The sequence below is a fragment of the Falco punctatus genome (assembly GCF_963210335.1).
Source record: "Falco punctatus genome assembly, chromosome: 2".
In the NCBI taxonomy this organism is placed as follows: Eukaryota; Metazoa; Chordata; class Aves; order Falconiformes; family Falconidae; genus Falco; species Falco punctatus.
In genome coordinates, this window is record NC_137581.1 from 74,796,437 (window position 1) to 74,820,861 (window position 24,425).

A 24,425-nucleotide genomic window follows, 5' to 3' on the forward strand; every position below is an offset into this window, starting at 1 on the left:
AATTATACTGCAGTAGCTGCTAATCTGCTATAAAGAAGTGCACTCTGTATTGTTCCACAGTGCCATCAGGAAGTATTTAACATACGTACCAGACAATTGCTTGCTACACAGCTGAAATGACCAGACAAGGGCAAACAATGCAGACCTTCAAAAGAGGTACTTCCTGATAAGAAACCTTGTCCTTGTATCTCAGGAAGGACGAAACTTCACCAGTTCACTGACCCTGGGCTCAAAGGAAACGTTCTCTCACATGAACAGACAGCTAACGCAGATACCTTATGAATCAATTCAGCCAGACAGCAGTTTCCCCCTTCTGTTCAAGCACAAAACCACTGGTGTGCATTAGGTGCCAGAGAAAAGCTTTAGTTCTTTAGAACCATCCTCTACTTTCCTGTGTGCTGACACGGTCTTTTCACTACTTGAACTTCTCCTAGACAGAGCTAGCATTCTCCACCAACAGCTACAGTCAGGCTGTTTCTGTTGCTATTTACATTTATAGGCAGTAAAAGAAATTAAATCAAAGAGATCGTGTTCTGTTTAGCTGAATCCTAACTCGTAGAAAATTTAACAGCCTTGTCAATTTAATGCCACCATCGATTTGGAAAGTTTTGGACTGCCAGCTTAGGAAAGCATTACTGTAGGAAGCTATATTTGGAGATTTATTTTAGAAGAAAGTTCTGGACTCTTACACTCTTAAAGTGAAAGCTTAAATTCTGCAAAACCATATGGCTATCACATTCCACTCACACAGATAATCCATCTATGCCCAAGAAAAAGTTTTAACCTCCTGTAGTAAACCAAGATAAGCATAAAGACAGGTTTTTCACATGCACTAAGTATTAAATAAGGGCTTCAAAAGAAAAAACTGAGCAACAACTGTAAGAGTACTTTGCTTCAGTCCAACAGTCAACCTTCACTACAGTTCCTTACCTTTCATGCTGCACAGGTTCTTATAAGAGAATCCTTAGCAATTAGGTAAATTTTATCACCTTTACTCATTGTGCAGAGTATCCAAGACTTTAAGGCCAGCAGAGCCTATGCTGGAAATTTGGCCTCCCAAATCACAGAGGGATTAGTTGTAACTTTACCTGAAGAAGGTCGGGTGAAATCATAGTGGTCTCTGCATTGCAAATACACATTAATGAGTGGAAGAAAGCTCTCCATGTTTTTTCTGAGGTACTTTCCGGTGACACTGCTCAGACACCACAGCTCAAACTGCAGCAGGTGAGTCCTACAATGTTTTATCAGCATGCCCACAATGGCAAGGGAGGTTTCTGACCTCTGGTTAAGGCAGTGAACGTGCACCTCTACACTGACTGCATGTGCAAGGACTGGCTCACTTTGGAGAGCCTGAAGGAAAACCTTCTCCAACTCTTTGCTGGCTGATGCTGACATCAATATCCCCAAAGCTTTAATGTGCTCTGTGGACAGCAGCAGTTCTCGTTGGGGCTGCATTTGGTAGCTCTCTGCGAGGAGCTGCACCAAAATCTGTCCATAGAAGCTTAATTGTTTCCCTTTTTTAGGGGATTTTTCAGATTTCTGAGTAGTCAAGCTTGTTTCAGGAAGTTGCAGCATGGTTAAAGTGATCTCTTTCAGCTGAGCTGCAGCCATGTATGTGTGCAACTCCTCCAGAGCCTCCAGCTGGCGAGACTTCTTGGAAGAGACATGGCTTCTGTCTTTCCCTGCAGCCTGCAGCTCTTTCAAGACACTTTTTGTAATAGCTTCAAAATACTTTGATAACACCTGTTTGCGATCCATGCTCTGCAACATCGGGGCACCCGTTTTCAACAGGTGGAGCACACCAGAATTGAGGTGAGCCGAGAGGAGCTTCACAGTGACAGGGTTTAAATTGGACCGAGGAAGAGAACGTTGTTCTAAAGCCAGGAACCAACTCTCCAGCGTAGGATGTCTAAAAATCAACATGAGTGTATCTTCTAGTGTCTGTAACAAATGGTATAACAGTATCACTGAACAGACAGTTACAGCTGGGGGCTTTAGGGGGGCGTGGGGGGGTGGTGTCTAAAAATCATTCATCTGCCTGTTTCCTGGAGCTTGTTAATTACAATTACTGAACAGAAATTGTCTACTAACTGGTCAGAAGATAAAAACATTAACAAATTGCAAGCACATAAATACCATTCTGCCAACATTTATGATGTGGAAGGCATGCCTCCACTGAACGTTCTCCACATCTGAGCACGTTTACAGGGAAAACTGTGTATTGTGGGGTTGTCAATAGAATACCATTCTAATCTCCACAAGTCCACAGAACAGATGAAAGGAGGGGAAAAAAGTCCCTCCTTCAAGTACATAATTTTCACAACCAGGCTTTATACAAGGCTTAGGGAATAGAATTTCTTTTGCAAAGGTCAGAGATCTATGTCAGGACCTCTCCTGATGGTATTCCAGATCAGGGGTGAGACTGTCGATGATACAGCTTGGTCAAGTCTCCAGACAGTAGTTTTGTGACTGCTGGACCACATGCTCAACGTTCCTAAGCCCTCCTTTAGACCTCACCAGCATCTCTCTGCATCAACCTGTTTCCATTCAATTACAACTCCATGAAATACACAATGCATGATATCCTGTTCACTCCCTGCCCTTCTGAGGATGTGGCAAAAGCTACAGTAATACTTCTACAAAGCAGTAAAATCCTATTCAGTCCTATACCTCACACAGGGAGCATGTGACGGACACACTTTAATCTTAACTGAAAACCCAGAAATCCTCATGACCATTACCAAGTCACAGCACTCACATAGGCTGATCCCGGCTACATCCCCTGTTCTCTGTCACGTTTAGCCAGTTTGATGTTTTGGTGATCAGTGAAAATGTATCAACTTAATTTGAGCTCAAAAATTGTTCATGTTTAAGATCATTTGCTTTAATTAAAGGTTCAGAAAAACTTAGGACTATTTCCCTAGAAAATATATCAAACCAAAGTTTACTAACAATGTCAGCTTCTGGCCTGTGTATCAAGGAATTTGGTACCTTGTCATTTGAAGACTCCTCTGTAATCAGAGATTCCTCGTCCATAAAGAGACCTGATTCAGTCTGATGCTCTTCTCGTTTCTGCTGATTATCCAACTCAATCTGATTTCCCCGGCACAAGCAGCTGCTCAGGAGGTCCACACAGAGGTCAACAAGGCGAGGACCAAAAGTTTTACTAAGCTGTGAAAATACAGACACCTTGGAAGTTGAGAAAAGAGAAGGATGGGAGCAGAACGATATCCAACAGGAACCAAAATTATGAACTTCCTAGATTACAACCTTTTCAATCACTCTCCTCTGTAGACATCTGATTCTAAGAAAGGTGTCAGGGCACCAAATAAATATTTATAGGTTTTCACGTATACTGTGACTTTTGGTGTAACAGAGGACAGTAAATTTCATTCTCTGGAAAGGCTTCTTATGGAGAGCCAGGAGCTGGATTAAAATCTAGAGTTTATTTGCACTACGCAAAGATCAGTAAGGTAACCCACGCAAAGCAAATTCAAGACTCCTTAGCAGTTAGAAGGACAGAAATTTGTGTACAAATTTGGTGCAGGTTTGTCGGGTGCTCAATAGCTTCAGTGAGAGCTGAGCACATGAAAAAGCTGCAGAACTGGATCCTTCAGTTCTAACAGCCAAATCATTTGTACTTTCTGCATTAAAATAAACCAACCCAACCCACAATATCATCATATTGCTCTTACACTGCCAAAGTTCTCCACTGTGGATTTCAGGTATAGCAACACATGCTTTACTCCTAACAAAAGCTGTTCAGGTGGGAGCTGGGAAGCCAAGTCTTTCAGTTTTGTCTGGATATCATCTTCCAGTAAGGTATTGCCTCCTCTCTCATAGGCTTTCTTTAGCAAAGTGGTAAATACAGAGTCCAGGGTCACAAAAGGTTCTTTGCATCTCTCTCTGTGTTTTTTAAACTATTTAAAAATGGAAAAAAACATAAGAGAAAAATAAAGATAGATATGAATCAAAAGTTTCTTCAGCTACTTTTGTTTTGAAATGAGTTCTGTGCTGAAGCCGGGACTGAAGTGCTGGGAGCACATGTGTACAGTCCTGCTGTCACAGAGCTATTCAAAGGTGTCCCACGGGGAATCTGCATAAGGTCACTGCTGGGCTAACAGAAAAACACATCAACACCTAGCACAGGTGGTCCATGCATTCCCAACCCACACCTGGGTGAATTCCAACCACTGTAAACTGGCTCCTTGGGCCCCATCACACATTATGCTACATTGTGCCTGATGAGGAGCTGTAATCTGGGTGATTGTGTACAACCCTTGAGCCCTGGCTTCATTTCCCAACCACAACAAAGACCTCTTGTGTCAACAGAGGAAAGCCCTTGAGCAAATCTGTGTCCCAGTGTGATCAAGAAGCAGTACAGAATTAGCTTAGTGTAAAAGCATTTTCTGATGAAAATGTAACCTTTATATACTGTGAGGTTTTACAGTAATACTAGCTCAAGTGAGTTCTGGTATTCCATACCACAGGTTCCTGAGATTGCTGGGGTATCCAGAGTTTATAGTACTGGTTAAATTGGTAGAGCTGAGGGTACTTAGAAACTTTCAGGGACTGCAGATCTTTATCATAGAGCTGGAACATCAAGCAGAGGGCAAGGGGTTCTCTCTGAGAGTGCAGGAGGTCAGTGAAAACAGCAACAAGATACTCTACAATGTGTGCACCTGGAAAAGAAAAAAACCCAAGTTCTGTTTACAGAAGTAATCTGCATAAGCACAGCCATGAGGGCCACCCTCTTTCCTTAAAGCCTAGGCAACAGGCCATACAGCATCATTTAGAAAAGAACTGAGTAGGATTAAAAGGTGTTTGTGATAAGACAGACACATGTTCCTGACCCACGGAAGTATCTGGAAAAATCCTCCATACAGTAGTCCTTGTTGAAGTAAATAATCACCCCCCTTCAAGATACATGCTCAGGTTGGCCTGTTTCCTTCCAGACAAACATAAAATAACTCTGCCTTTACTCTGTTCTGCTAAACTTGTCTGTAGTTTGGTGGATAAAGACTCCAGCCAAGGACTACCTAAGAGAACTCATTTGTTCTGGGGAAACACAGCCAGGTTAAGATGCACTGGTATAAATATGGAGGATTTTCTTTCAGAACTGGGACTTTCAGTCCCACCCCAGATGATAATCAACAGCCAAATACACATAGTACTTAGTGAGGTATGGTGGGGTTGGCAAACCCTGCTCCGAGGCCAACTGCTACCCCTGTGACTCTTCACTCCACCAAGTTCTTTCCTCAAGGAGGCGGTAGAACTTTGCAACATTCACCCCTGCAGCTTCATCTCTGAAGCTGTCTTTGGAAAACATATGCATTTTCTATTCAGCAGCCCAGTCCTCCCTCCCCTAGTGACTGGTCTCAGTGGAAGAGTTGCTACAGGCACTGAAACCACCTTCCTCTTGTGATCTGCGTGCTTGGTGCTTAAAACACTCTGTTATTGAAGTGCAACTGCTTCCAGGCCAAGACTGTCCATGCAGGGGCACTGTGTGCACTGCTCCTCAGTCCCTTCTATACTGTGCATTCTCCTCCTCTACTTCCCTGCATCTCATCGGGGAAAGGTGAGCTCTCTTTTTCTAACCTGGACAAGTTTGTTTTCCCACAGTAAGAGCTCCCTAGAGTCAAACGGCAGTTTGTGCAATGCCTGCATTTCCATCTATTTTCCCTACTCCAGAAACCAAGAGCAAGCTTCTTCAGGGTCAGCAAAAAAGGACAGAAGCACCTCATAAGCTTTAATGCCTCTCTTGAGCAGGGAACACCATTGATTTGCACCTCCTTCTGCTTGCAATGAAGATAATAAAATGTCCCAAGGAACTCACTATGTAACAATGATCCCATTTCCACTCCACTAGCACAGACGATACATAGAAACAAAAAAGTCTGTACCTGTTCCATTTTCAGTCTGAAGCAACAGTACATTCCTGGCTTCTAATGCAGCAGGAACAACAGCACTGAATGGAAATGTTTGGATAACCATGTCCTCATTTAAAGTGAACCCAATTTCTTCATCTAAGCCATCACTGCCCTCAATTAGGACATCCACCATATCCAGGACATCTATTAAGTGAAGAAAACACATAAGCAGAGGGTTCAGACTAACTAGAAAACAACATTAAGTATGGACATAACAGTGACAGGAAATATGTATGGGGAAGTATGAAGGAAGCAGCCACTTCCCCATTAAAAGAACATTCTGAGCAGTCCTTGAAGAGGTTTTCAACTCTACATGGCCAGAGAACCGAATCTTGGTCATGAGTCTTTAACATACAAAGAAGATACCATGCATTCTGTGCTAGCATTACATCTCTGTAATACAGTCAGCTCAAGGCAACTGATCCATATGGTACCGAGTGTTAAACTACCTCATTTATCTTACATTTATGTACTGCAAAATCCTACACATGGACTGTTACAACAGCTAGCACACAGTAAGTTGTCCACGTGTCCACATCTGCAGAATCTTGAGTTTGTCTGCAGTAGGGCTGCGACTGGTCCCAGAAAGCAGGTGCAGCAAAATTCTAGCTGTGTGCCTGGGAGCAAGAAAGTTCCCTGGGCACCTCAGCTCATTCCTCCTGGACGAAGAGATATTAGCAGCCCCAGGAAGAATGGTAATAGTTTTCTTTTTAGTTAGAAAATGCTGCTGCAGGAGCCCGAAGAGAAATGCGAAATACCATTCAAACTGCATCCAAAATTACTTTTGGGGGTAAAATGGTAAGTTTGCAATTCAGACTTCTACTTGCGATACTAAATACAACTGGAGGGCCGGATCCTGTAGGTCCTTACTTCAGCAGGATTTCTGTAGCTATCAGTTTGCAGAATAGAGCTAGAAAATTTAGCACAAAGCCTTAGAAGTCTCTGTTGTCAAGGGAATTGCCACATACCATCAATGTGAGAGACAGGGATGCTGACATTATCAGAGTCTTGTTTAAACATATTAACTTGGAGCATACTGGCTTCCTGAACAAGGTCTGCTGCTTTATCTGTATACGGATAGGGATTTGTCACCAGTTTCAACAGGATCTGTTAACAAAGGTTGACAGAGAAATGTAAGTGCACAGGCTATTATGTCTTCGGGAACCTTATCTTTTTAAGAAAGACCACGTGCTAGAAGTGGCTGGAAGCTGGAAATTTTTTTACGAGGATGACTTCCATATACTTCTGCAGGGATCTGCCCATGGTTACTGCTGTACATGGGACACTGGGTCCGATAGGAAAGGAAAAATCCACTGCAATTTTGCACCAAAAGTGCTACCACAGACCCAGAGTCCCTGAGGAAATTGCATTGAAAATGAAGCACTGGGCATTTAACATCCTGAAAAGTAAACAGGAAATGTCATTTTTTCTTGTAAAAGATTACAGTTTACTTAGGTCTGATAATTTTGGCAGGTATTGCCACATAAAGAAAAGAGGAGTGAGAGCTACCCCCCCACACACAACACTCTACCCTTCTATCAACAGTGCTGTAATAACAACTTATCTTTCTGGATTGCATTTTCCTACAAATCATTTCACTGTCCTTCCACCCAAGACAAGAAAAAACGTCAGTTCTGTATAAAGAATTACAAACACTGCTCTTCTCAGAATTCATTCACTGATCTTTGACAAGGTTCTCAACAATAGCAACAAAATAATTAGTTTCCATTAATGCTATTCTTGGCATTGTTTATCCAGCTAATTTGAACAGTTGTTACCCTTTCCAAAAACTGAATCACTGCTTCCTTTTTGTCTTCTTTTGTATTATCCAAGTGTTCCAGCCAAACCGAAAGTTCCTTCCACGTGTATTCAAACACTCCGCTGTCACGTAGAACCTGTCCAGAAAACCAAAGGGGGAGTGGGGGGGTGGGTGAGGTGTAAAAAACCCAAAACCAACTAAAATACAGAACAAAAAAAAAGCACAGATCTTTTTGTATAGCAACTTCATATTTTCTTCTTCTTCTTGGAACGAAAGAAAAAAGAGCAGGTTGATGAAAAGAATTATTAGTCACTCTCTTCTCACCACCCCCCCAGTTCAAGAGGCCTTACTCCTACTCTCCAGTGCCACTCTAACTGCATAACGAAGGGTAAAACAATGTATTTTTTAAAACAAAATCTCCCAAGACTGTATCAACTGGCCTTAGCATAACTAGGACCAAGGCCTAGTGTCTTCCTCATGGCTGTTTGCTTACTGATCTCTCAGCAAAGGTAGTAAGAGATGAGGCATGACTATGTTACAGGTGGTGAATGAAACCCACTGAGCTCTGCCAGACACACACAGGCTCTGTATGAAAAGGGAAAGCAGTCCTGAGGCAGAGGAAGGAGGGCTTCTTAAGAATGGCCAAAGTAAGAGGCAAAATGTGGCCTTACTCACTCCCTGCCGATTTTCCCGATTGCAAGAAACCTCCTTCTGCTCCTGTCTTCACAGAGCCTCTCCTCCTCTCACCTGCTGTCCGCAGCACAAACCCAGTACAACTTCATTTGGTTCTTGCCCTCACACTGACCATGTGTATGGGCTGGATCCCATATGTACCTCGTTCCAAGTATGCTGCAAACACCTATTCACCACACTGGGCAGCGAGCACATGGCGACCTCACTGTGAGTGTTCATTCCCATGCATGTGGAATACAAGACTTCTACAAGAACTTGTGACACAGGAACCAAGCATGTGCTGGGGCAGTATGCACCAGACCTAGAGGCTGTTGTGCTACCTGCAGCAGTGCTCACTGCAGCAGCCTCTCTGCCACTTCATTGCTCAAGGCCTACAGTGCAGGGACACACAGAGAGAAAGCCAGATATGGCACAGAGCCCAGCCAATCCATCTTGCTGGTCCAAGCCTGCAAAGACCCTTGTATGTTGGACACTTTCAATGGAGCTGGTGTGTCCCCTGTCCCATAACGCGGCCCGAAACTGTGCCCTGTAACAGGGGCTACTACAACGCTGACTCACACGCTGGCAAGAAAGGTCCCCCTAAGGCACAGCCAAAGGTAAGAGCCAGGGTAAAGGCTGGCAGGACTTTCTGTTCAACCACGTCAAGTCCTTCCTGTTATCAGTCAGCAGCCAGCACAAATCCTACTGAGGTCAAGGTTGCCTGGACACCAATGATTTGTTCCCCCCACCTTAGTAAATCTTACTTTTATGGGGAGCAGGCTATACTGCTCTAAGAGGGTTGTACATCTTTATAGCATTACAGCAAGAAAAAAAAAAAAGTGCCATACCCTTAAAAACAGCCTGTAGGGGGCTTTTGAAAACTACTGATACAAAGGAAAATCATTGCTAAATTAGATTTAATCAGGCTACTTGTGCTTAAAAGACTTGGGCAGATGGGTAAACAGTCAAATAAATGAACATCAGGTCGCAACCACAGCCTGATCCACAGAAAAGCGTAGGCATACTCACAGCTGCTGTGGGTAGTGAGGCAGACACAATTTTACCATAGTCAAGTAACAGGCATTAACATATTTAGACATTTTTGCCCACTTTCATGCTCTCAGAATTCCAGCTCTTATCTGAGGCATTTAAATTAGGAACCTGGTGGCCCTATGCACTGTCTGTAAAAGAAAGGAAGGAGGAGGGAGAAAAGAAGGAGGAACGGCTGTCTGAAGGGCAATCCAGATGACAGGCGACTTGAACTACACGATGGTAGAACCAACTGCCTCTCACTCTCAACAAGAGGAAAGCTTGACCAGCTTCCTAACTCTGGCACCTATGTTAAATGACTGTAATTATACAGAATGAATCTGTGCTTTTGTTTCTCCAGACACACAAAATACAAAGGAAACTATCACAGCTCATTTGCTCTACATTTACTCTGTGTACACCACCTCCAGCTATAAAAACAACACTCCTGCTTACAAGAATCTGACAAGCCAATTCATTTAGAGAAAGAAAAAAACAAAGAAAAGAAAAAAGGATTAATTCTTAAATAATTAACTATTTTTGGCAGAGTCTCAAAATAGAAATACACTTGCAGCTCTCATGAAAACAGGCAGGAACAGAATGTGAAATCCAAAAACATGCTTTCTGATTATATGGCACTGTTGAAAAATAAGCAAAACACACTCATTAACATCTATTCTTAGCAGGCTGTCTGCTGACATAACTGCCCTAACCTCACTGCTCCTGTATTCTCTTCAGAGAAAATGAAATGGACTGAATCTAAAATGGGAAACAAGAATGAGTCAGACAGCCTACGTCTCCACTCAGCAAAAGAATCCAAATACACTAGAAAAACTGTACTGGGTAGCTTTTGATTGAGATATTCATTACTATGTGACAAAGTAAACCAGAATTTAATCCCTTGCAGGGATCAAGGGCAACTAAAACCTAATTCAATGACTGTAACTTTGCTTTAGTGGACTGAATATTACAATTGCACCCTGCAATTGAAGCTAAACACAGAAATTAAGTGCACAAAGCTGTATACAAACTTATATGCTGCTATTACTACGGGACACTGCACCAGGAGCCCTGTTCAGGGCTTAGAACAGCTTTTTGGATTTTCTCCTGGTGGGAACAGTTTGGTTTGGTTTCCTGTTAATTTAGGTTGCTACCCCTACTTAGATAATGAAAAGATGCCCAGTTCTAAAAAGATACTGAAAACAACAGCCACTGGTGCCTTCATGAGACTTGTAGTTGATCAGCACTTCTGAAAAGTCAGGTAACTTATTTAAATGCACAGAAGGGGATTTTAATTCATTTTTAAGACAGAAGTACTGCTTGTATCAGACTGTAACAAATAGGACTATTTTGCAAGGCCAGAGCAAACAAGCTAAGGCTTTAGGAAGGCTAGGGTGATGAAGGACGGGTTAAATAAATGAGCATAAAAAAATCATCTCACTTGATCAACGTCAAGACCTTTGCAAACACAAACTACATTGATTTATTACAGTATCAGAATTCATTCAGCCTAGAGGGGTGGGCAAACATTAAAGACATTTTCCTTACTATTTCATCAACTGTTGCAGCAAATGCAGTTGACAACATTTACCTTCATAGAGTATTTAGCTCATTGATAGTTATCTGACAGCAAATTCCGGTAAGTCACAAAAAGCAGGAGACAAGATTCTTGTTGGCCACACAACTATATGGTAATGGTATCTGCCTTAAGAAAAAATTTTACAATCCTGAAATTTCAGACCAATGTGATATAGTGAGTATCCTGATATTTCAGATCAAGTGCTTACCTTGATGATCAGTTTTTTGGTTGCAATTTTCAGATGACATTGGTTACTTGTAACAAACATTTTCATCAGTAAATAGAATACTGACTTTTCACCAGATACCTTCTCTGTCTCAGAGACATCCTAAAAAAAAAAAAATATATTTACTGGTACAGCAACACCGTACAGGATTATGTTGCACTCAAGTAGGTATGTAATATAATTATATTATTTTATAGACCTGCCTAAAAGGGCCTGAAATTAATGAGATCATTTATACTACTTTGCATTCAATGAGCCAGGAAAAACGAGTACAAGGGTTTTTTAGAAAGTGGAAGAAGAGAGGAATAACAGAAACACCAACTCATACAAGGGTCCAAGAAAAACACACCTTCCTCCTCAATCATCCATTCTACTTCTATTATCCCCAGGAATTCAGATTTCCTACAAGTACTGTCTGAATAAGAAACGTAATAATTTAAAAGATGGATCCCCAAAGAAAACAATGCAAGTCACAGGGATGCTGCACACTACCTGAACATCAAATGACAATCCTTCAGCCACCTCCCCTGCTTTTCTCACTGATTTGCATTTGATGTCTAACAACCGCAACCCTCTGTAATATTGCCAGATCTGGCTTCTATCTTTTCTGTTAAAACCTGTCTATACCAGAAGCCACAAGAAAATACTAGAGCATCTTTGCCTGTTTCCAGGTTTTCCTTTGCTGGCTCTTAACTCTCCTCACTTTTCCTTTATGGCCAGCTGGAAACAGCTGACAAGGCAGGGTCACAGTCACACATGCCCATAGGTCTCTCTGCTTCCCCGCAAAGCAGACTCTCTTTCTCTAGACATGCAAAGCAGACGCTCTACAGCTTTCTTATTTTACAAGGCTGCAGTAAAGGAGCAAGCAGGGGCCCTGAAGGTTTCCTGTAAATATGGAGGGACAGACTTAACAGATAACAGAATCTTCCCTGGGAATGGGTGGGATGGCTCCCCTCAGCAGCTCATTTCCTTGGTCTGAAATCTCAGGTATTCCAGACAAGTGGAAACCAGCAAATTCTCACTTGTGCCCCCCTCCAAAGATAAGAAGAGCTGAAGGAACCCTGTCCAGCTCTTGTCAGGGATGCAAAAATTTCTGTCCTTGCAGAAAAACTTTTCAGCTCAGAAGGGATCCTTCACTAAAGCTAAGACTATAATTCCTACTGGTTTTACAAGAGGGTCATCTCCTAAAATGACTGGACTGGCACTAGTTTAAAACTAGGCAGTGTCAGCTGTAAAGATTTGAGGACAACGGGCCAAAGAAACATAACTCTGCCTTGAAGTCTCTTACCTGTACTCTGAACCAGGCAAATTTATTTGCAGGAAGTTCCAAAGCCACTTTCAGTATGTGGTGCTGCAGAACAGGAGGGACCTCCTCTCGGAGGCCCTTTTCAGTGACAATACCTGAGGTTTGAAAGCAATGCAATCAACTTCATTTTGGTATATCTTCCCGAGATCTCAGAACACTAATCATTTAGGGTTTCAAACCACCACTGTGAGATAAGCTGGCAATCCACACATTTTCGTACCATGACATTCCCAGACAGACTACGATTATGTTTGGCCAACCTAAGGCTGAAACCCAGCCCTCAGCAGGGAGAGTCTAATACCTGCCCCTGGCACATTGCGTGTGCATGGGAATACAAAATCTCTTCTATCAGTCTTAGCAACCCTGAGAAGTTGTGTTCTACAGGAAGTAAAGAGGATGCTTAAACTGGAGACCAAAATACAAAATTTAAGTCAGTAACAAATCTTAACACTTATACATTGCAATATTTGCTACAGCCAATGGAACTTGTGTCTCTCCATACATCACTTTTATCATCTGCTAATGACTGCTATGGCATAATCTCAGAATTATTCACCTTACAAGTCACAAAGCTGTGCAGAGACCCTCACAGTGTGCTCCAGAAATTGACCTGCTCACACATTAACTACAGTTAAGTTACATACAGAAATCAGCTGTAAAAAGCTTTGTTGTCAGTGTGCTTTTCATAGTCCGTGTAGCATCTCTGTGGTCCAAATCAGAGAGAGAACAATTTTAAAAATCACTACAAAGTCTAGCCAACAGCAAGACCAAACAATAAAACTGTACCAGCTGTTTAAACAACTTATTGCTACAAGGTAGAAAAATATGCTGCCTTTGGAGTATGTGTTTCAATCAGGGCAAGGGGAATGAATGGCATCTGAGAGAATGAAGCTTCATGGCTAATTTACACCATCATTTTCTACCACATCATCTTTCACCAAAATTAATATCCAGACTCACTTCATTACATTTGTTTGAGAATGATACTTTATTTCCAGCCTGTTCAACTTTGTTATTTCATACATTCACAAAACCTACCACCAAAGAGATTTCTGACTCACAAAAGGTGTCCTGCCTTTTGTCCCTTTGAAGAAAGCAGACCAATGCAAGAAATAATGGGATAAACAGGGTGTGTGATTTGGTGAGTCACCAAGTATACAAACCAATTAAATATGCTTTGACAGAGGGAGCAAAAACCTCATGCATGAGACAGTTGATTTAGAGGGGGGTTTTGTTTAAAGCCCCTTTTTTCCCTGACAGACTTTTAATTAAAGCATTTACATAACTCCCATCCTTACACATCCCAGACCTGCCTAAAACACAAATAGTTGCTCTAGTTGGGTGGCCTACAAGCTTTGGTGACCCAAAGACAGCAGTGATGCCCAAACAACATTTTGCTGTCTCCTCCAGTCTCAGTTTTAAATGGCTGTATTTATTGTACCACAAACAATATTGGAGGATCTTGCCCACAGCCCGTAATTGTGGCTCATCGTCCTTGCTGCGTTAAGCAGGTACAGAATGTCTTTGTTTACTTCTGCTGTATGAAGAGGAATACCCTCCATGAAGATGACATCAGAGACAAAAATACAACAATATTGCTAAAGTGCTTCCTGATATAGATTTTCTGCAGGAGATAATACCATACAGAATACTACTCTTCTCCCCACACACCACCAAACTATGATAAAATAATTCAAAACACAGCAAATGGGAAAAGATACTTGAATGTTAGAAGGTTTCCCAGAGGAGACCAATGAATTGGTACTTGCTTCTCCCCTACCCCAAACTTTCTGTGAGCTATCCTGTAAAAAAATAAAATCTGTACCATTCCTCATACGAGTTTAGAAATAATTTACTTATGTTGGATTGTTGACATAGGTCTAGGAGAATTAAACACCCAAATCTCATTAAGAGTTGGACATACACCTTGCTCAGAAATATTAGAATTAAAACCCCATAAAGGCCAAATATTTGCAAGAATATAACACAGAAAGAGGAAGACTGTAGTAGAACCTACCACTTAAACAACGAAGTGTATGGAATTTAAGAGGGCAGAGTGCCAGAACACTGCAGAAATAACAACAATAAATGCCAACACAATGAAGAAACTAAAATGGGTTACTTTTAGAAAACATTTCTTGCTCTGTCTACACAGAAGAGCAGACAGTCCCTTTTGCTGTGGACTTTGTAAACAGCCAGAAAAAACAACAAAGGTGATAGAAATACCCATCACATACCTTTTAGCAGCTTGCTAAAATCAAAGTTGCTCCGTGCTACCAAATGGGGCACAACCTTCTGATAAAGGCATATGACCTGAAGCAGTGCAGCTTTCAGAAACAGTGTCTCAGCATCATCTGAACCTAAACAAAGTGTTCACACGATTAGTTTCTCCTTCCTTCATACCAAGAGAGAACATTGTAGGAGCTACATTACCCAACATGACAATTAATAATTCTATTTCCAATAGGCTTGCCTATGAAATGATCAGTTATCTTCCTCATTAACAAGAATAGGAAAAAAACACAGAATCTCCAGTCTCCTTCCCCAGTATTCCTGCGTGAAGACTTTTAAAACTGAATCAGCTTATCCAGTGCTTAAATTGACAGTTGTAATTTCTAATTTGATTTGAAAGTGCTCACACATATAAAATGACAGTCTCATCACTTCAACATTCACAATAAGAATCCAATCAGTCACACTGCTGTTCAATTTAAGTCTGAACAACAGAAAAAAGCAAAAGGAAGGATACAGTCATGATGCTGGTTTCTGGGGTCACTATTGTCACCTAGTGCCAGGTAGGTTTGACTGGGAAAATGCACGAGACAGTACAGTTATTTATTTATTTATTACTTCCTTCAGTTAAAGGTTTCTTTCTTTCCCTTCCCTCTTTCAAAATACTACTTCCTCAATGTGACCTCTTGGCAAAAGGAAGACAACAAATACCTGTATGAGAGAAACACCATAACCAGTTAAGGCAGCTGTTTACTTCTTAGGAAAAGCTATCTCAGCAAGTAAATATTCCTTCAGTTTATAACATGAGGACACATAAAAGCTACATGTTATCCAATCACTAATAAAAGGAAGCAAAATAAATGGAGGGCAGCCAAAACATTTTTTTAACACCTACTTTTTTCCTGTTAACTGGGTCTCCCTCAGGGAGCTATGAAGAACTGGATGGATGCCATGCATAAACTTTGTCTTTGTTTGCCTGAGTCTCAGCTCCCATTAAAAAAGAATTCTCTAGTAGCCATAGTGCAAGTAAAGCTATAACAGGTGAGCTGAGAGTAAGTGATACAGTACTATCATCCTAGTATGCAGAGAAATTAGATAGCTACAGTACTTTAGAGGTTAGCTTCTCCATTGGTTTCAGCAAGCACTCCACCAATGAAGAGGCTTGGAGTGTCAGCACTGACAACTATTTTGCTGCCCAAAACCATACACAGAAGGACGTACACTGAAAAACTCTCTGCTCCAGGCAGTCTTACTGTGGCATATGCCCTGTGAAGGCCATGAAACTGGGTGCAGATTTATCTTCAGTCTCTAAGCAAAACATTGCAGGCTGCTAGCCAAGCTACAGAGAGCATCAAAAACTTTCAGTTCCCTGCAGTGCAGCTATGAAAGCAATTCCTTCAGGAGGGACACTGCTTGTGAGAGAGGAAAACCAAAGCCTTCAACTGCAATCCCCTCGCCCACCTCTTCCAGCACTTGCATGTTTCTATTCCTGTGCTACTGCAACACAAGCATTTGTGTAGCCATAGTAAATAACTGCTTCTAAAAAAATTATCTCATTGTAAAATAACTTGGCCAAAAAAAAATCCCTCAAAGAATTATTTTTCAGGCATATCTGTTTCCCTGCCTGTTCTATTGTGTGGCTGCAAAATAAATCTCTTAGCATAGGAATATCAAGGACTGGAGGGTTAATTTCAACAGGAGGAACTGCAGAGCCCTGCACCCAAGGAGGAACAAGCTCATTCACCAGTACATGCTGGGGGCTACCCAGCTGGAAAGCAGCTTGGCAGAAAAGGACCTGGGGGTCCTGGTAGACACAAGGTTGAACATGAGCCGTGGATGTGCCCTTGCCACAGAGGCTACCTTTATCCTGGGCTGCATTAGGCAAAGCACTGCCAGCAGTTCAAGGGAGGCGATCCTTCCCCTCTATTCAGCACCAGGGAGGCCACACCTGGAGCACTGTGCCCAGTTCTGGGCTCCCCAGTACAAGAGAGACATGGACACACTGGAGAGAGTCCAACAAAAACTCACAAAGATAAAGGGACTGGAACATGTCTCCTAGGAGGGAAGGCTGCTCAGCCCAGAGAAGAGAAGGCTCAGGCGGATCTCATCAATATATACAAATGCCTGAAGGGAGAGTGGACACAGCCAGGCTCTTTTCAGTGGTACCCAGTGGCAGGACCAGAGGCAACGGGAACAAAACGAAACACACGGGAGGCTCCCTCTGAACATCACGAAACACTTTTACAGTAAGGATGACTGAGCACTGGCACAGGCTGCCTAGGGAGGTTGCTGGAGTCTCCAACCTTGGAGATACTCAAAAGCCATCTGGACATGGTCCTGGGCAACCAAGTTTAGGCAGGGGGTTTGGATAAGATGTCCCTTACAACCTCAACCATTCTGTGATTTTGTAATAGCAGAAAGCCAAACTACTTAACCTCCTAGTAGCAACGGCAGCCTATTTGTCAACCTGTGTTCTTAAGCAATTCTGACACTGGTCAGAATTAAACTGCCCAAAGAACAGAACAAAGCAAAGGTGAATAGTAAATGCACAAGTGACTTTTGGACCCTGCTGAAGTTAATGACCTTACGTGGGATGAGGATTTCACAACAGCCATTCACATACATGTAAGAAGGGGCAAGTCCCCCTTGCTTTGCCTACCATGCTGTTCAGTGACTTCTGCTGTCTCAGTCATTGCCTTTGTAGTGGAGGTATCACTTTCCTTTTTCTCTTCTTGGCCAACATGTTGTCTCCCTTGCTTCAGAAGGGACTGCCAGACTGCCACTATATTGTTCATGTCTGGTAAAAGCTAAAAGCAAAAATAGTAAACTGCAGTAGCTCCCCTCTGTGACACAAAGCTACTGTGATAAAAATATTCACACAACCAACACACACAAGGACTTGCTGCTCTTCACAAAGGTTGTAACTGACCTTGTATGCAATCAGAAAAATCAGTTTCCTGTGAAAAATTTATGTTTGGTTCTTCATCCACATGGTACATTTTCGACTCAAGTGCTACTTGTCTAGTAACTTCTAACTCCTAAGTCAGAAATAACTAAATCTGCTGGTGACAATTTACTTGAACCAGGAAGAGAATTTGCTTCCGAGCCTGCTCTTGGAATTCATTTGCAGCTCAATAGCTGTCAGTGTTACAAATCTGTCTCACAACAAAATTGTTTGCACTTCCATCAGCCAGCTGTGTTAGGAAAAGTAGTCTACTACCACACTAGTTATTAACACCTTTTAATCCACAGTCTTCCCCTCCCCTTGCCGAAAGATACTACTATCTCATGGCTCCCAGGCTACAACCACTGGGGAAAAAAGTGCAGAGAAGTAGTTACCTGCTGCAAAACGACTCATGTTAGACCCCAATTTTCTTTTTTATTTTGTACCTTGCTGATGGCTTCTCTGTACAGCTGTACAAATTCCTGCATCATTGACAGCGTAAAGATTTCTGACTTTTGCCAAGTTTCTTCATTCAAACAGTACTCAATATTCTTCAAGGCTCTTCTCAGAACCATTGATACGAGTGACAGTATGCTGTGCTTCACTACTGTGCTGGGTAACTAAAAGGAAGTCGAATTAATGACATTTCAGTGCTTTCTCTTACGCTTTGCATGTAATCTGTACTATGAATATATGCTAAAATTTGTTAACAAATTATTTCCTAAACATTGGCTTGCAGGAAAGAATCTGTAGGTTTTCAGATTCCCAGCCTAAACAACTAGTGAGCATTGGCAGAACTGGTGCTTGAGAATGGCTCTTGGAAGCAGTATCAATGGGGTTTAATTAATTTTCCAGTGCTTCCCCAAGCCAGATTTATGCTGGGACAGACAATATAAAATGTATGCAGTCAACCAACTTAAAAAACTTCTTGGATGATGACACACTTAAACTATATTAACTGGGACAGAAAAATCCACTGACATACTATAGACTACTCTTACATTTAGTCCTTGGGTGAACATTATTTTATTGCACACTGCAGGGACTGTTGTTACCATCACCATAGAAAGCAACCTGGGAAGAGGAATAAACTCCGAAGTCTTAAAAGAATTGGAGATCTCTGGTTGAGCCTCATAGATCTGAAATAAAAATAACAATTTAATCAACATTGATATAGTCCAGTAGAAAACAGCTTCTTCTGGGGAGCATTTCACAGAATCGTTCTGACTTGTCAAAAGTAATGACAGCACTAAACACCAATTTTTACACAGCAATGCTACAGAGCACGCCCCAGACTCCTATTCAACTAAATGGAACACCTGTACGCGACCTGCATCCCTGCTAAAGGCCACCCCTTTTCAACAAACAAGACTACAGATCCTACTTGCCCATTTTAAGCTAAACAAAGAGGCCAAGGAACACTCAGAAAGGACAAAGTTCTAGCTGACTTTCAATGCTGCTGCCACTCAAAAAACATTATCACGATGTTTTCCACTGTTTCTTATACCAATTCCTTCTTTCTCCATTTAGTTAAATGTTTATACAGCCTCCTGCTCTAAGTATAGCTTTTTACAGAAAGACCATCCAACTCAGTCTATGTATACACTTTTTAAAGCAGCTGTGGCTTTGAGCCATGGCTCATTTTCCTCAGCACCCACAGAAAACAGGATGCCATTTTCCCCCCGTCCATTTACCATCTTCAACATTTAACAGCATCCTGTTGCTTCTTTCCTAACATACCCACGGTAATTGATGGTGTTATTTCAGAACCATTAAGTCCTTCCTGTTTAGCTCATTTAAACCTCAGTCACCTAACTTCCCCACTGCTGGGCTAGTTTGTTTTTAAAATCATCATTTATGAAATATTATGCCTGTCTGCTTTCCAGTGATTTTAATAAACTCTAAAGCACCGTGCATTTACAGCTGTGAACACAATACATCTTCAGACATGTGAGTTTCCTCTGATACAGAACAGCTGCTTCTGAACCCAAACCAAAAAACCCCACTCCCTGATCCTCAGCTTAGTTCCTCTAAAAATCAATGAAATTTTGTTCTTTGTCACTAGAAGACCCCAGATAAATAAATTAATTCAGAGTTAGTTTATACCTAACATTGCCACACCACAGGCTGGCCTGGCTCTGTACTGCACAGTACCCAACAACTGTAACAAATTTTCTATAGGAATATATGGAAATTTCTTCTTTCCTATTCCAATTTTGTGTAATTCTGCACTACTGTTTATCAAAAACTACTTTGATTTTTGGAGAGGAAAGTTTTGGAATTGCATATTTCTGTGGAGAGGTGGTGTGCATCATTCATACTCTTACCTTTTTGAGTAACTTCATATTGTCCATCCAGGCAGACTTCTGTCTAGGAACAAAGGAATACTGGGTCTCCTTAAAGTATCTACTCAATAAATCTGGGCATACTTTAAGAATATTCACCATGAGATCAGCAACCATTTCATCTTCTGTTGCAGTTTTTAAACCAAGCAGAAAGTGCAGAAGCACCACATTTCCTCCTCTATTAAAGACAAAAACACGCTTTCAGAAAGAAATCGTTATTTCAATACTTTACATGTGATGCTAACTCTGCAACTCCTCTAACTGTTGCTGGGATAAATTCAAGGCAAGACCTCTCACACTGCTAGTAGAATTTCTGAGTTTATACTCAGAAAAGTAAGAACATCAATTTGCCATGTTTCCTGCATGACAAACTTTTAATTACTTTTAATTAAAACCATAATGTTTCAGAAATATTCAAACCAAGCTTCACAAAGGTACAAATGTAGAATTAAAACTTTAATATTAGACTTGGAAGTATTTTCTGTGGTCTTCCGCCACTTTTTATTTTTAAAGTGTTCATCTCTATGTCCCTAAACAAAGTAAGAATACTGCAGATACCAGACGAATACCAGTTAAAATTTTGCTCAAAGCAAGAAACAACCTGCTCTAGCACTGCTCAGTATCAGTACCTGCTACTACAATCTATCATCTTCTTTGCCCAGCTAACGTAATGAAGCACAAACCCACCCAAAGAAAATCCCTCCATGGAATTACAAGGGTCTCAATTATTTTTCTAGCAGTCATAATCTTAGTGCACATATATTTTAAATAGTTAGCAAATGGAAACAGTAGGGTAAACAGATGCTTCCAGATTAGGGTTGCAGGCCAAATTCTGGCACTACTGGAATCCATGTCAGCATTTTGCCAAAACCTAGAATAAACCACACCTGGTTCTACAAAATGTAAATTAGACTAGGTATTTTACCACCATCTGGTTAACATTGCAGTTTTGATGTTTTATTGTCACATTAAAAAAAATAAGTATCTATGCTTCAAAATCACACCTTACAACAAAAGACTTTCTATTTAGTTATACTCAGATATGGCTCAGAGAAACACAACCTTCACCTAAGCTCCTACAAACAGGCAGAGCGCTCTCTACTCTAGTACACTGAGGTATAAGGAGATCCAATAGTTTGATCTTGGGAAATTAAAAATTAAAACAACAAAAAGCCCAACGTATTTCTTCCGTAAGCCACAGAAGAAAGAGATGGAAGCAGAACTCAGTAAAGTTACTTGCAAAGGGAAGGGCAGACAAGATAACTACTGAGGTCTCTCTTGTTCCTAGCACAAAATTCACATACAATCTCAGCCATCTGGTGACTTACTTGCCAGAAGTTCCAAGACTTGGATCATAGAAAGTTATACCATGTTTCAGGGAGCAGCAGAGGTCCATTAAGAAATTATGAACAAGTTCCCGTACCATCATCCTTCCCACCTCTTCAGAACCTTGAGGCACCTATAAAAATCAAAAAGGAGTAAAAAAGGCGTACGCCTTTTGGTATCACAGAAGGAAAATCTTCCACCAATTTCACTCCAGATTTTAAGAAGCTCCTTTTACAGAAATGCTAAAACAGTTTGGCTTTTGTTCAGATTAACAAGTTTCCATTTCTGTATTAGACATATTAAATATTACAATACTTCTGGTATCAAGGAAAGCAAACCTCAAAAATTTAGGTACAAATGTACTACCTGCAGAGCATTACTGATTCAGGGCATTTGCTAAGTCATCAGACAGTAAAAGACAGAGAAAAGTCAAGCTAAAGAAAAGTAGTGATATAAAACTTATTTAAATAGGGCAGGGCTATCCTGGGACTTTGAAGTCAAGGATCTAGTATTTAATCTGAAATAACCAACTTTCAACCATCCAAGCCAGGTTCACTATAAGGAAGTTCCAAAAGACAAAAAAAAAAAAATCACTGAAGCCTTCAGCACAAAGCATGTGAAACAAGCATGCGTGTGGTTTTTGGGCCAGTTTGGCAGAAGATGGAACTTTAATATCAGGCAAGAAAGGCAGATAGTTGACAATGCACTGAACATGCCAACACTTCCAGGAAAGGTGAGGCATCAGTGCCATTACAGTCACAACCAGGAGCTGTGAGCCATTTCAAAACTTGTGGGCTGCAAGAGCTGGGGGAGGGGGGGGGGGGAGGGGCAGGGGGTGGAAAGGCAGGACAAGGACTAGGAGTTACAAAAGAAATAAATTACCAGACCTTCAAATCCCCAGGGCTGACATCAGTAATCCCATTCCACCGGTAAAGTGACGCAATGTGAATCAACATTTCCGCAGTAAAAAAGCGCACCTTCTGGGTTTTGGTGATATTTTTATTTTGAACCACCTGAAAACAACGAGAGAAAAAAACCACAAGCAATTCTAGTTATTGCAAGTTATCACTAAATAATGGCAAATTAGCAACACCATTCTCATACACACACAGCTCACCCTCCTCACTACAGCTGCCTGTCCTGTTAACACTGTTTTCACACGTAGGACCATGTTGAAGCCATAGGACTCTATCAACTTCTACACACTGCACGTACTTGACAGGACAGACTTTCAAGTTCAACTAAAGAGCACAGAACCTATTTAGAGTAGCACAGCCACAGACTAGGATCATGGAAACCTGTTGGCAGATAGCAGAACTTGCTACAAAAGATGTTTGAATGAAAAGGAAAGCACAGTGCAGGAACTTCTCAACAGTTCTCCTGCATTCTCCTGTCCGCAGTTTTTTACTTCTCATTTTCCTTGCTAAACTGAAGGAGTCATACAGTGTGTTAGATTTCATCAACAACATAACCATACATGATGTATGATTGCCAATGGGAAAAGCTTAATTTAGAAAACAGTTTCAAGGAGGTTTATTTTACATTTAAATGGGGTTTTTTTCTTCTTCTAAGGTTATTGCAACAGAACAATGAAAAAATATTTTTGGCTTTAGATTGTCAGTTGTGAACAGCCTGAGTGTGAGGCAGGCTCTTATAGTTACACTCTAAATTTGAAACTATTTTTTCTTCATTCTCTCAGTTGATCATACAACAGCATGTGCAGCATTGATACAGTTCACTACAGTAATTCACTACAGAAGTTCAAAAATCATAGATACTGGAACTAAAAATATTTTTTTAAATATTCTTAGAGAAATAAAATAAATCTCTGGGTTAGTTGCTGTACCCACAGCAGCAACAAGCCGGTGCATCACAGTGAAAGAGGCACAGCTACACTCTGAAGCTAACAAACAACAGAGCACAGGAAAGGCAGTTGAGAGTAAACCAGCTCTCACACCTTTCAGCAATTCCTGCTTTCAAATTTTTGGTCTCAGCACTCACAGTATCACAAGGTTATTTCTGTCTGCTATGAAAGAACCAGAAAAAAAAAACTTCAAGGTGGGGCAGACTTACCTCTCCAGTAGTACTTTGTGATCGGTGGAATGTACCCTTTCTTTTTCACAGAAACTTCTCTGATCTTGGGAAGACAGTTTTATAAGACTTTCCCTTTTCTCTATTCCACCATGAAATACCTTTGACCAAATTTATCTCTTGCAGCAGAAACATTGCCATCCCAACGGTAAGCAAGTCCAAAGAACAGCTAACCAGGACCACAGGATGCAGCCTCAACAGAGCCCCACCAAGACTGGTTGGGGAATGGTACCACGCACTCTTCGACTGCAACCAGATAGCTCCTAGGAACCCCTTTTCATGTCACAGTCCCCATACTAAAATCACACAAAATCTTTTTTCTCCTGGAAAGAAGATTGCATGTCATTACCTAGCTCAGAGCTAACAAACCTACTCAAATCTAGCTGACCTCACCATTTTGGTGACTTCCTTTAAAAATGGGCACTGGAAAAGTATAACAAGCTTTGATCCTGAAACAATAACACAGCCAAGTTATCAACCTCCAACAAATATTATCAGTAATGGACACACTGGCAAACTTTCAGCAGCAGCGGCAGCACAGTACCAACATCTTAAGGAGTTGTATGTTTCATGAAAAATTACTGCAAAACTGTTTCCAGCAACAAAGAAAATAAAAAACGAGACAATGCAGTTTCAGGGGTATATCATACCTTAGTTCTCAGTGTGGAAAGTAGAAGATTGATGGTAGAAACTTTGTCTTCCTTTATTTCAGAGCGAAAAATATCCGGAATGAAATCTAAGAAGACATTTCAAATGTTAAGTGAAAACATGAAAGCTATTTTCATACTGAAATGCTTCAGGGAATTCATACCCATTTCTCTTCAATGTCAGATTATTTACCTGTTACATTTAAGAATGAACCAAAAGGCTGCAATCAGAGTTCAGAAGGGTGGCAAGTCTGTAACTACAGTGATGAACAAGTAATGCTGCCAAACCTACTCTTATTGTAACTAGCTGATTTGCCAACTTGGTTATTAACAGTTACT

The 24,425-nt window shown here is 41.2% G+C and overlaps 1 protein-coding gene across 1 annotated transcript in view; it reads right to left on the reverse strand.

The window, feature by feature from the left end:
- URB1 (URB1 ribosome biogenesis homolog) overlaps positions 1–24,425 on the reverse strand; it is a 53,394-nt gene that overhangs the window by 20,806 nt on the left and 8,163 nt on the right. The window contains exons 6-22 of the mRNA XM_080374682.1: positions 24,090–24,175; positions 22,236–22,361; positions 21,351–21,481; positions 20,005–20,200; positions 18,679–18,816; positions 18,124–18,297; positions 17,393–17,540; positions 14,739–14,861; positions 12,484–12,596; positions 11,178–11,297; positions 7,709–7,825; positions 6,899–7,037; positions 5,904–6,074; positions 4,486–4,682; positions 3,696–3,920; positions 2,992–3,171; positions 1,089–1,941 (exon numbers count right to left, since the gene is read on the reverse strand). Coding sequence (XP_080230808.1) covers positions 1,089–1,941; positions 2,992–3,171; positions 3,696–3,920; positions 4,486–4,682; positions 5,904–6,074; positions 6,899–7,037; positions 7,709–7,825; positions 11,178–11,297; positions 12,484–12,596; positions 14,739–14,861; positions 17,393–17,540; positions 18,124–18,297; positions 18,679–18,816; positions 20,005–20,200; positions 21,351–21,481; positions 22,236–22,361; positions 24,090–24,175 — 3,237 coding nt within the window. The remainder of the gene's footprint in view (positions 1–1,088; positions 1,942–2,991; positions 3,172–3,695; positions 3,921–4,485; positions 4,683–5,903; positions 6,075–6,898; positions 7,038–7,708; positions 7,826–11,177; positions 11,298–12,483; positions 12,597–14,738; positions 14,862–17,392; positions 17,541–18,123; positions 18,298–18,678; positions 18,817–20,004; positions 20,201–21,350; positions 21,482–22,235; positions 22,362–24,089; positions 24,176–24,425) is intronic.